Source organism: Salmo salar, chromosome ssa28 (genome assembly GCF_905237065.1).
Source record: "Salmo salar chromosome ssa28, Ssal_v3.1, whole genome shotgun sequence".
NCBI classification, from domain to species: Eukaryota; Metazoa; Chordata; class Actinopteri; order Salmoniformes; family Salmonidae; genus Salmo; species Salmo salar.
In genome coordinates, this window is record NC_059469.1 from 25640896 (window position 1) to 25654813 (window position 13918).

The following is a 13918-nucleotide window of genomic DNA, read 5'->3' on the forward strand; positions in this document are numbered from 1 at the left end:
GAGAGAGGGAGAGAGTGAGAGAGAGAAAGATAAAGAGAGAGAGAGAGCAAGAAAGGGTGAGAGAGAGAGAGAGAGAGAGAGAGCAAGAGAGAGAGAAATGGAGGGCTATAGTGAGAGAGAGAGGTGGAAAAATAGTGGTGGAGCGGAAGAGAGAAAGGTGGTAAAATATTGAAGGAGCAGGACAGAGAGATTGAGGTAAAAGGGAGAGAGGGGGGAGGGTGTGAAACCAATAGAACGAGAGGGGTAGAGTTATGGAGATGAGGGAGGGAGTTGTATGAAGCAGATGGTGTGTTAAGGGTGTGTGTATTGATGAAGAGTAATCTCCAGTCACTGTAAATGTGTTTAGCTGTGTGTGCTCTTCTATCGATCCCCAGGGAAACCTGGAACAAGACAGGAGGTTCCACCTCACTAGCCACACATTGGCCTTTCTGTGCCCTAACAACTGAGTAACCACTGAGGCTGTGTGTGTGTGTGTGTGTGTGTGTGTGTGTGTGTGTGTGTGTGTGTGTGTGTGTGTGTGTGTGTCTTCCTGCATCATAGCACATCAGCGTGTATCTCTTCTAGCAGATTATAGTCAGGGGGCAGAGAACTGTGTGATAGCAAATAATGCCCCTGTCACAGCCTGTTGTGCTGCACAGTGTGTGAGCTGTCACATTACACACACACACACACACACACAGAGAGAGATGCAAAGCAGAGGGTTATCCCTGAAGCACAACTATGTTCCACGGGGAAGGCTTTGCATTTTGGCTCAGAGTACGTGCTTGTGTGTGTGTGTGTGTGTGTTTGTGTGTGTGTGTGTGTGTGTGTGTGTTAGGGTGTGGGTTTGTACATGTGGACGTGTGTTTCTGAGTGTGTCAGATTGTTGTGTTTCCGGAGGTTTAGGCAGGACATTTTAAGTTAGTGTTCCTCTCCCTCAGGAGTAAGCTGTCTAATGCACAGTGTTTGGCTACTGAGAGACAGAGAGAATGTGTGTGTGTGTGTGTGTGTGTGTGTGTGTGTGTGTGTGTGTGTGTGTGTGTGTGTGTGTGTGTGTGTGTGTGTGTGTGTGTGTGTGTGTGTGTGTGTGTGTGTGTGTGTGCTGAGAGAGAGGCTTACTCGTCTCTGTCTTGGGGGTAATCAGAGGTTTGTCAAGATTTTACGCTAGACCCTCTGCCCTGCATGTGCGTGTGTGTTTGTTTGTTGGTGTCTGTGTGTGTGTGTGTTTATGTGTGTGTGTGTGTGTGTGTGTGTGTGTTTATGTGTGTGTGTGTTTATGTGTGTGTGTGTGTGTGTGTGTGTGTGTGTGTGTGTGTGTGTGTGTGTGTGTGTGTGTGTGTGTGTGTGTGTGTGTGTGTGTGTGTGTGTGTGTGTGTGTGTGTGTGTGTGTGTGGGTGTGACAAGCTTCGACTCTTGTAAGGAGCTTTGTGGAGGAGATGAGAGTTAATCTGACAGTGGATTATCTGTAACCGTAGAAACAGCCTTAAAGAATGTTTGGCTACTGATAGAGAGAGTGTGTGTGTGAATCTGTGTGTGTTTGTGTGTGAATGTGTGTGTGTGTGTTTGTGTGTGTGTGTGTGTGTGTTTGTGTGTGTGAATGCAGCCGTCGAAGCACTTAGCTTTTACTTTTTATTATTTGACAAAAGTGACTCCCAAAACACACTCAGCCCTGTCAGGAACATTCATTTTATAAAATAATACATCTATTCAGATACAGCCATGGACTGCCTCACTGATGAGACATCAAATAAATATTAAGGCCCAGTCCAGAAACAACCCCATGGAGAAAAGGGAGAGAGTTTAGGAAAGAGGGACTAAGGGAAAGGGGGGAGGGGTGAAGAAAGAGAGGCTATAGAGGAGTTACTGTATAGAAGCTGAAGAACACATCCTGGTACTTTCCTCAGGTGCTGGAGTTGTAGACAGACTCATGGAAAACAGAGAGGAAAACGCTGCACACTGCTGCTCCCAGGTGATTTTTAGAACAACGTTTCCACCCTTAGGTCTTCATCAGGCATCCATATCCCAGGGTGGAAGGTCCTATATATAGTGGCTGTACTCAGTGACATCACTTCCTGAAACAGGAGGTAAAAAATGTATAACATAGGTTCACAATATTAACATTCAATGTATCAAAATATATGATTATACACAAGGAAAGCGATCAATATGTACAGTAATACACACACACACACACACACACACACACACACACACACACACACACACACACACCTCTAGGCACAGATTATTGCAGGTGCACTGCTTCTTTAATGTCAAAGCTCCATGTCGAGGCCAAAGCTTTCAGAGAGTAGAGGGGGAAGAGGAGAGGAGACGAGGAGAGGAAGTGGAGGAGAGGAAATCAAAAGATTGAGGAGACAAGAGTTGTCTTTGGGCACCTGCACTCAACACACACACACACCTGCCATCTCTCCCACAGTCTCTCTGTTTCCGTCTCTCTGTCTTCTCTCAGGCTTTCTCTCTCAACACACACATACACCTTAAATCAAATACCCCTGATATCTCTCTTGATTCAATTGGAGGACTTTGCAAGGTCTATTTGCCATGATATAAATGTCAAAATGAGTCAGATTAGTAAGTAAACAACTTTAAAGTCTATCATGGCCTCAGGCTTGAATAGGTAGATCTCCAGTGTTACAGAATATAGTTGTTGATGTAAGATCTTAACATTATCACCCTGCTGCAGGATAACTTTACTGCAGTACAGGACATTTTAAACTTGTAGTGTATTTGAGGTTTAAAAAGGCTTCTGAAGTTTGTAATTTCCACTTTGAAATTTCAACTTGATTTTCCCTTACGAAAAATGTATCAACCCCTACAAAATTGTTAATTATAATCCGCATAATAATTCACATTTTCCGTTGCTGTAGATCCTACATTAAGATCCTACATCAGTAACTTTAAAAGCATACTGAGATATTGTCAATGAGTAGAGTGTGCCATCACAATCATTTAACCAATCCAGCAAATGCATTATGTGATATTGTGGCTTGGAAACAGTTTAGGATTGTTAATCCTCACTGGAAAAATATAAACATTTTAAGAAAACATTCTGTTTTGTCCATTTTGGTCAATCCTGCTCTCCCCTTTTCTCACCATATCCTACCCCTGTCCTCTTCCTGCCCCTTCTCCAGCACTAAACCCAAACCTCAGCCCTGTCCTCTTCCTGCCTCTACTCCAGCACTAAACCCAAACCTCAGCCCTGTCCTCTTCCTGCCCCTACTCCATCACTAAACCCAAACCTCAGCCCTGTCCTCTTCCTGCCCCTACTCCATCACTAAACCCAAACCTCAGCCCTGTCCTCTTCCTGCCCCTACTCCAGCACTAAACCCAAACCTCAGCCCTGTCCTCTTCCTGCCCCTACTCCATCACTAAACCCAAACCTCAGCCCTGTCCTCTTCCTGCCCCTACTCCAGCACTAAACCCAAACCTCAGCCCTGTCCTCTTCCTGCCCCTACTCCAGCACTAAACCCAAACCTCAGCCCTGTCCTCTTCCTGCCCCTACTCCATCACTAAACCCAAACCTCAGCCCTGTCCTCTTCCTGCCCCTACTCCAGCACTAAACCCAAACCTCAGCCCTGTCCTCTTCCTGCCCCTACTCCAGCACTAAACCCAAACCTCAGCCCTGTCCTCTTCCTGGCCCTACTCCAGCACTAAACCCAAACCTCAGCCCTGTCCTCTTCCTGCCCCTAGTTCAGCACTAAACCCAAACCTCAGCCCTGTCCTCTTCCTGGCCCTACTCCAGCACTAAACCCAAACCTCAGCCCTGTCCTCTTCCTGCCCCTACTCCAGCACTAAACCCAAACCTCAGCCCTGTCCTCTTCCTGGCCCTACTCCAGCACTAAACCCAAACCTCAGCCCTGTCCTCTTCCTGGCCCTACTCCAGCACTAAACCCAAACCTCAGCCCTGTCCTCTTCCTGCCCCTACTCCATCACTAAACCCAAACCTCAGCCCTGTCCTCTTCCTGCCCCTACTCCATCACTAAACCCAAACCTCAGCCCTGTCCTCTTCCTGCCCCTACTCCAGCACTAAACCCAAACCTCAGCCCTGTCCTCTTCCTGCCCCTACTCCAGCACTAAACCCAAACCTCAGCCCTGTCCTCTTCCTGGCCATACTCCAGCACTAAACCCAAACCTCAGCCCTGTCCTCTTCCTGCCCCTACTCCATCACTAAACCCAAACCTCAGCCCTGTCCTCTTCCTGCCCCTACTCCAGCACTAAACCCAAACCTCAGCCCTGTCCTCTTCCTGCCCCTACTCCAGCACTAAACCCAAACCTCAGCCCTGTCCTCTTCCTGCCCCTACTCCATCACTAAACCCAAACCTCAGCCCTGTCCTCTTCCTGCCCCTACTCCAGCACTAAACCCAAACCTCAGCCCTGTCCTCTTCCTGCCCCTACTCCAGCACTAAACCCAAACCTCAGCCCTGTCCTCTTCCTGGCCCTACTCCAGCACTAAACCCAAACCTCAGCCCTGTCCTCTTCCTGGCCCTACTCCAGCACTAAACCCAAACCTCAGCCCTGTCCTCTTCCTGGCCCTACTCCAGCACTAAACCCAAACCTCCACCCTGTCCTCTTCCTAACCCTAGCACTAAACCCAAACCTCCGCCCTGTCCTCTTCCTAACCCTAGCACTAAACCCAAACCTCAGCTCTGTCCTATTCCTAACCCTAGCACTAAACCCAAACCTCAGCCCTGTCCTCTTCCTAACCCTAGCACTAAACCCAAACCTCAGCTCTGTCCTATTCCTAACCCTAGCACTAAACCCAAACCTCCGCCCTGTCCTCTTCCTAACCCTAGCACTAAACCCAAACCTCAGCTCTGTCCTATTCCTAACCCTAGCACTAAACCCAAACCTCCGCCCTGTCCTCTTCCTAACCCTAGCACTAAACCCAAACCTCAGCTCTGTCCTATTCCTAACCCTAGCACTAAACCCAAACCTCAGCCCTGTCCTCTTCCTGGCCCTACTCCAGCACTAAACCCAAACCTCCGCCCTGTCCTATTCCTAACCCTAGCACTAAACCCAAACCTCAGCCCTGTCCTCTTCCTAACCCTAGCACTAAACCCAAACCTCCGCCCTGTCCTCTTCCTAACCCTAGCACTAAACCCAAACCTCAGCTCTGTCCTATTCCTAACCCTAGCACTAAAGCCAAACCTCCGCCCTGTCCTCTTCCTAACCCTAGCACTAAACCCAAACCTCAGCTCTGTCCTATTCCTAACCCTAGCACTAAACCCAAACCTCCGCCCTGTCCTCTTCCTAACCCTAGCACTAAACCCAAACCTCAGCTCTGTCCTATTCCTAACCCTAGCACTAAACCCAAACCTCTGCCATGTCTCCTCCTATCCGAACAGGTTTTAGCCTAGTCTATGCTGACATTGCAATGGGCTTTAATAACACACACACACACACACACACACACACACACACACACACACACACACACACACACACACACACACACACACACACACACACACACACACACACACACACACACACACACACACACACACACGCATGCACGCATGTACACCCCGATTCTCTCTCTCTCTCTTACACACAAACACATACACACTACTGTAAAAAGCATTAGTAAGGCATTTCAGTGGTAAAGCCCATTTAGGAATCAGACTCTGTCACATTTCTGCAGACACAGGGTCCTTTTGAGCTTTTTGTGGGGAGAGGTAGTGAGAGAGTGCAGGGGATGAGAGAGCTGGGGTAATAGTGGGGTGAGGTTAAATAGGGGGGAGGTGAGGGGAGATGGGCTGAGACTTGCGTGAGGAGGGGAGAGACTGGGTGAGGGGAGCAGAGATGAGATAAGATAGGGCTCTTATAGCAATGGCTCTTTGTTTGAAGCCAAACCATTATATGAATACTGACAGCGGTGTGTGTGTGTGTGTGTGTGTGTGTGTGTGTGTGTGTGTGTGTGTGTGTGTGTGTGTGTATGTGTGTAGAGAGACAAGAGTGTGTGTGTATGTGTGCGCGTGTGTGTGTGTGTGTGTGTGTGTGTGTGTGTGTGTGTGTGTGTGTGTGTGTGTGTGTGTGTGTGTGTGTGTGTGTGTGTGTGTTTATTGTGAGAGGTGAAATGGGGGTAGACACAACTGGAATCCAATAGAGTTTTACCTGGTATCTTTCTAGAACCAAAAAGGGTTCTTCAAAGGGTTCTCCTATGAGGATAGCCGAAGAACCCTTTTAGGTTCTAGATAGCACCTTTTCTTCGAAGATAATTTTTTTATTAAACCCATATTAGAATAAGGCTGTAATGTGACAAAATGTGGAAAAAGTCAAGGGCTTTGAATACTTTCCGAAGGAACTGAATGTCCATTGTTTTGGTAAATATTTCCGAAGCTCAGTAAATCTGGTTGGGAGTCATTGATGAAAAAGAGAAGAAGAGCCGCACACTCTAGGAGCTCAGATGCAATTATTTAATAACCAACGTTTCGACAGACAAGCTGTCTTCATCAGGGTATTATTGATAGATAGTAAGAATCAAACTTTGTCTCGGATTTTCAAGCAAATTTAAGTCAGGACTGAGATTAGACCTTTCAGGAGCACTCAACACCAGACTATTACATTGATCCCCCCGTCCATTTGTTTTGTATACTGCTGCTACTCGCTGTTTATTATCAATGCATAGTCATTTCACCCCTACCTATATGTACAAATTACCTCTAACCTGTACCCCCGCACACTGACTCGGTACCGGTACCCCCTGTATATAGCCTCGTTATGTTATTGTGTTACTTTTTTTACTTCACTTTATTTGGTAAATATATTATTAACTCTTCTTGAATTGCACTGTTGGTTAAGGGCTTGTAAGTAAGCATTTCACGGTAAGGTCTGCACTTGTTGTATTCGGCGCATGTGACAAATAAAGTTTGAGTAGATTGGAAGATATTCTGTTGTGTCTTTGGCATAAAAATCTGTGTAAATGTCTTGCTGTAAAATAAAACTCTGGGTTTGGTTTTCAAAAGAGACTTTTGACCTGGGATTTGACAAACATACCCATAACATGATGCTGCCAACACAGTACTTAAAAATACAAAGGGTTTCACTATATGTTGTGTTGTATTGGATATGACCCAAACCTGTAGTTTTGAATTTAGGTCAAAAAGGTCATGGCTTTGCGGTGTTGTCTTGCAGTATTACTCAACGGCCTTGTAGCAAACAAAATGGATGATTTGGAGTGGATTTTTTAACACAGGCCTCCTTCTTTACACTTTGTCATACAGGCCAGTAATATGGAGTGAATTAAATGTTGTTGATCCTTTTGTATTTTCAAGTATTGTGGTGGCAGCAGTTTGTTCGGATGAAAATAAATATAAAAGGACTTAAATATGCTTAAAAAACAGAGAGAGTGTTTGAATATTGCTGTCCATTGATGATTCCCAACCAAATTTAGTGAGCGTGAGCAATTTTGACAAAAACGATGGATATACACTGTGTTCAAAACAGCGCAAACACTTCTTAATATTGAGTTGTACCCCCTTTTGCCCTCAGAACAGCCTCATTTGATTGGGACATGAACTCTACGAGGTGCCGAAAGCGTTCCACAGTTGACTCCAATGCTTCCCACTGTTGTGTCAAGTTGGCTGGATGTCCTTTGCATGGTGGACCATTCTTAATACACACATAGGATACTGTTGAGCATGAAAAACACAGCAGCATTGCAGTTATTGACAAACTCAAACCGGTGCGCCTGCCACATTCTACCATACCTCGCACTTAAATCTTTTGTCTTGCCCATTCACCCTCTGAATGACACACATACACAATCCATGTCTCAATTGTCTCAAGGCTTAAAAATCCTTATTTAACCTGTCTCCTCCCCTTCATCTACACTGATTGAAGTGGATTTAACAAGTGACATCAATAAGGGATCATAACTTTTCATCTCTATTCACCTGGGCAGTCTATGTCATGGAAATTAGCATAGTGTACATGTTTTGTACACTCAGTGTATGTTGCCCTAAGAGTTGTGTAAGGTTGGTAGACTCTATATAAAACAATGATTCACAGCTGTAATGGCTGCCCAAGGTGCTTTCACCAGGGGTGTGAAGACATATGCGAACAATGCATCGTCATTTTGTATTTCTTAGTAATTTGGAACATTTTCCCTTGTGGAGTAGATTGTGTAGATCGATAGGATAAACATTTAATGTAATCAATTTTTAGCAAATTGTGAAGACTGTGCAAGGGGTGTGTAGACTTTCACTAGCAACTATCTTTGTTACGTAATAACACTCCCAAATAAAACTTATCTCTTTGTTTTAATAGATTTTTTTTTGTTAAATGGCCTCCTGTGGTGTCTCTTTGTCTCTGTGTGATAATGGCAGAGAATGCGGCTGGTGTAGGACACGTTTAAGCATAATCACCAGAGACATGATAAACCCAGAATCCCTCGGTAATTACTGCATCTAAAAACCAGAGGGATTTACACTCCCTATCTCCCTGCTTTTGTTTTAAATTGGCGAACAGCTGGAATGGGAAGCATTAACAACTGACAGCATAATGAGGAGAAGATTGTGAAATCGGATTATTGCATAATTCCTTCTATTGATGGTTTTGTACTGTGAAGTCTTTTCTCGTCCGTCTTTAAAACAAATGTCTTCCAAAAAACCTGGGCATCCGAGTGAACGCAGCAGAGGAAAAAAAGTTGTATATTTGAGGCTGACTTTCAGTAGACTTCAGTGATTTAAATATGACATCAATACAGATGGTTAAAGGGATAACCCACCTCAAAATGTGTCTGGTGTCAGACATTTCCTTTTGACTTCTCCAGAGAAGCTCCTTTAAATCTGCTGAACATCTTTTTCAGAATGGAAAGAATCAATACCACAGATTTCTGAGGTTGCGAGGCACTTGCTGAAATCTTACTGACTTCTCTCTCTCTCTCTCTCTCTCTCTCTCTCTCTCTCTCTCTCTCCTCTATTTCAGCTTGAAGCAGGTCCAGCAGTGAAGCACTGGAACCAGAGAGCTGTAGACAAGTGGAGAATGGGAAAATGGGAATACTAAACATGGGATACAGAGCATTGTAAAACGAAAATAATATTGGTTGTGGAAGACTAAGAGACTTCTACAGGTGGCTTAGGACTGTGTGTGTGTGTGTGTGTGTGTGTGTGTGTGTGTGTGTGTGTGTGTGTGTGTGTGTGTGTGTGTGTGTGTGTGTGTGTGTGTGTGTGTGTGTGTGTGTGTGTGTGTGAGATTGCGTGCGTGCGTGTGTGTGTATGTGTGTGTACGTGCGCCTGTGTGTACGTGCGTCTCTGTGCGTGTACGTGTGTCTCTGTGTGTGTGTGTGTGTGTGTGTGTGTGTGTGTGTGTGTGTGTGTGTGTGTGTGTGTGTGTGTGTGTGTGTGTGTGTGTGTGTGTGTGTGTAGGAGTGTGTTTTTAATCTGACGATGTCTTGGAGGTTACTGACCATCTAAGTGTTTGATATGTGTACTTTGACCCCACAGCAGTCAGAAAACCATTGAATATTGCTAGCGATCGCCATGCTGTTTGAGTTCGTCCCAAATGGCACCCTATTCCGTTTATAGTGCACTTCTTCTGACGAGGGCCCATAGGGCTCTATTAAAAAGTAGTGTACTATAGAGACTCCTTTTGTGAACCACAATCCTACAATCTAACTAAGTGATGTCAGTGTTACCAGAGTGGTAATAACCGTTACAATGATAGTCATAGAATAGAAGAAACAAAATCATCAACACTATATCAGTCCAGAGGGTCAGGGCTACAATACATACACTACTATATATACAAATATATAATAAATATATTCATACAATATATTTTCTAAACGCCTGGAATTTATCTGTGCAACAGCTTCGATGCTCAGTGACTAGCTCATAAACATATATTGATATCTATAGTAAATAAATGCAAATGTAATGTATGTTTACATACGTTTAGATATTCAACTATGTTCCATGCAGAAACAGTGAGAGGAAAGACAAATATGTCAGCCAATTGAAAGGGGTTTTCCCAGCTTTTGGTAAATGCCAGACAGTCTTTGGTGCCTATGTAATACAAACTGTAACACAGCCATTTTTAAAGTGGTAGCTGATGTCCTGAATTTGTCACTAAATGACTGATCATTCAACCCAGATAGACAGGGATATGCATTGTATATGACACTTCTATTCAGAGCGATATAAAGTCAATTCATTTGAATACAATGTTTTAAGGATACAATCTGTAACTTGAATATCCTCAGTGGCTACTCAATGTATTGCAAAGACACTTGGCCAAGACGCTAAACAAAAATCTACCGGTTACATCTGCCAAAACCCACTCTCTTCACTTTATGTACACAAGTTCAGTGACAGCACCTCGAACTGGAATTAAAAGTAACAGATTGTAACTTTAAACAACCACATAGTACGTACATACAGTAGTAAGTTAAATGTTCTTTTGAACTAAGGGTCAGTATCTATGGTTCAGTAAACATTCCTATGTTTAGTACCTCTGTGATTAATGATGTCATAGACACGAGACAGTGTCAGTCAGAATCCCTTTTCTCTGAAACCATATATGAGACAACACCATTTGTTTTTAGAGCATACTGATCTAGAGTCAGTTTGTGGTTTCCTGGACTCACTGGAATAAAGGACTTACTGTATTCAGGTTGGTGGCCCTCAGTAACAAAGTGTTATTGTTTACCTTGAGAAAGCCATGAGAAGTAACTCTGCCACTACCAAAAACATGGTAAGACATCAGTGGAACGCAGACCGTGGGGGACAGCACAAGGACACCATCATTGGCACTCATTCAAAAATGCTGATCCGACAAAGTAATTATTTGTCAAATCCGTCGTAAATGATGTGTTCTAACAGACCGACAATGTAGTTACTAAAATCTGATTTGGATATACAGTATTTGGCTGTTTTGCTGCATAATATTTAGAAGTTGTCCTTTTCAGGTTTACACATTTATTTGCTGTGACTCCCGTTCGGATAAGCTGGTAGCATAGCTGGTGATGGTGGAAGTTGAAGTGTAATGCAGTTGATTGATGGAGATGAAATGAACATGTATTCGAGGTTAAAACCATACAAGCATTATGCTTTTATTTTGACCTCAACATAGTGTGAAATATACACATATAAACAATAGACTAAATCTAGGCTCATTTTGCTGGGGGACAATGAGGAGATTCTAGATCTACCCTCCACGGGGGGGGACACGTGCGTGGCGTTTCCATGTTTTTAGTCAAACTCGATCGTGATCTAACGGTTACCACCAACCTATGTTTGTCATGGGCATCTCTAGCTACTGGTAAATCGTATCGTTCTAAAAAGGCAAGACGACAAACAGACCTGCCTTTAAAAAGGACACAGTTCCATGCTATGCCGTTTTTCTGTTTGTTGATGTTGTTGAGAGTTTAATGTATTTTTCCCCTGTGAAGTGGTAAACACAAAAAAAACGTTCTTTTTGCTTTGCGTTTTAACAGATTTCACAGTTTCTGTCTTGACTGTTTTTGACCTGATTGGATACTCTGTTTCGTGTCTGGAATGGCAGGGAATGGTGTTATGCAATCAGGACTTTTAAACAACCATGTCAATGTGAGTGTCGAGGTATGGGTTTTAATGAAGCAAAAATATTTTTGGTTTTCTGTAAATATGTGGGTAAAAAATTGTGTGGTTTTCTAGACCCGTTAAGAGTTTGGTCACACTTTATTTGGATAGTCCATCTACATATTCTCTACAGATGGTGATACTATCAACAAACTATCAGTTGATAAGAAACAGCTTGCTAAGGTTAGGGTTAGGTTTAGGTTTAGAATAAGGGTTAGGGTTAAGATTAGGGTTAGGGTAAGGCTTAAGTTTAGGTTTAGGATAAGGGTTAAGGTTAGGGTTAGAAGATAGTTAGTTGAAATATTACTGAGTCTGTAGAGCATCTACAGATGGACTATCCAAATAAAGTGTTACCAAGAGTTTTGTATTGATAGGGTGAAACACATCACATCATGACCTTTGTTGAGTTGTCATTATGATAATGAGTGGTAAGGTAATTTAAACGAATATTACAACCGTGACACAGATATATTAAATATGTATGGTAGAAATGGCATAATGGTTGATCCTTTCTGTCTGCTAAACAACATTCCCAGTGGGCAAAATGGGTTGAAATGACTGGATCTTAAGACATGCTAACTGATTCATACTTTATAGCTACAGTACAGTGTATGGGGAGGACAATAATCACATTGACTCGCTATGAAGACACACCAGTTTGCTGAGAGACCTTGTAAGCTCAAATAAATGTTTCACTCATGTACTGTATATGAATATAGAGACAAACGCTGGATCAAACACAATGACATGTCAGTCTCCAAATGTCTTCAAGCTAAGTATTGTATCATTCGGCATGTAATAATGATCATGGCCACTTGCTGGTTCCATTGACTGAATGCATTTCAACTGATTCTTAAAGATGGAATCTGCAGTAGGGAATCCGCAGTAGGGAATCCGCAGTAGGGGGAAACAGCGCCACTGGCCGCCGCACCGCCTTTCTTATTGTTTTTGTTCCAGAGCTGGGGAGGTTATGTATGCCGATGATTCACCTTGAATAACATTGTGTTAGATACTGTTATGAGATGTTGTTATCAGTACAATAGAATGCTGCAATGGAATATTCTGTGGGTGAATGGAATGTATGTTCGTGAACAGCAGAACTGCCATGGAGAGTGGTAGTGTAGCTGTAAGACTGTACTGTGTGCACATTTGTAAACATCCGAGTATGTTAGTACAGTCTTACAGCTACAGCTGATGATGATGATGATCATACATATTTTCTCTTTCGAATCTGAGATCTAAGTCTCCTAATGTCTTTGTTCCCTCTCCTTGTGGATCTGTGACATTTAAATGATCTGCAATGGTTGTGTCATACACTCTCTCTCTCTCACACACACACACACACACACACACACACACACACACACACACACACACACACACACACACACACACACACACACATTTTCTCTCTCAGTAGCCAAACACTCTGTGCATTAGACAGCTTACACCTGAGAGTAACACTCACTTAAAATGTCCTGCCTTAAACTCTGGAAGCCCAATCAGCTGTATCCTGGTGTCACCCATCTGATTCCTGATCTTTTAGCTTTCAGATTGAAGAGTAACGCCCTGACTAAGACAAGGGACATTGTCTGTAAAATATACAGTTGAAGTCGGAAGTTTACATACACTTAGGTTTGTCGTGTCTTTGGCATCATTAAAACTGAAGACATATTTATCAAATAACTCTCTGTAATTATTATTACGCGATTAACCTGATTAATCATGTAACTAATTAACTAGGAAGTCGGGGCACCAAGGAAAATATTCAGATTACAAAGTTATAATTTTCCTAATAGAACCTTCAGATATTTTAATATCTGATCAATTAGTCTTCGAATTAATGACTTATTATTTACCTCACGTCAGTCTCATTCCAAACGTCGTAAATTGTTGGTTATCAGCACGAACCCAGTCTTCACTATGAGTCATCCATACATTAATTGTCTTAAAATCATTTATTTACTAACTAGGTAATTCACAGAAATGCATAACAAACAGTAGATATCGTTACAAAGAAATGATAGAGGAATGTGCCCTAGTGGGCTAAACCGGCATGGCGGCTTGTTAGACAAAAGGGGAGTGGGAGGTCAGCTGAGAAGGGACTACAGAATTGATAATTATAACAATTGAAATGCTAATCCATTGCACATGAACGCTCACTCATTCGGGAACAATTGCAATCAATATATATATTTACGCTCAGTGTGTCGTCGGGATATCTGTTGAAAAGTTTGTTTCTGTTGGAGAGTCTGTCTGCTCTCTCTCTTTCTCTCTCTCTCTCTCTCTACCTCTCTCTCTCTCTCTCTCTCTCTCTCTGTCGTGGTTAGAATGGGTAGTTCAGAGTGACATTC

The 13918-nt window shown here is 43.1% G+C and overlaps 1 protein-coding gene across 1 annotated transcript in view; it reads left to right on the top strand.

Annotated features, from left to right (window-relative positions):
- Nucleotides 1–9000, top strand: part of LOC106589753 (zinc finger matrin-type protein 4) — a 145563-nt gene extending 136563 nt beyond the window's left edge. The window contains exon 7 of the mRNA XM_045710423.1: nt 8932–9000. Coding sequence (XP_045566379.1) covers nt 8932–8953 — 22 coding nt within the window. The 3' untranslated portion in view covers nt 8954–9000. The remainder of the gene's footprint in view (nt 1–8931) is intronic.
- Nucleotides 9001–13918: the final 4918 nt, after the last annotated feature.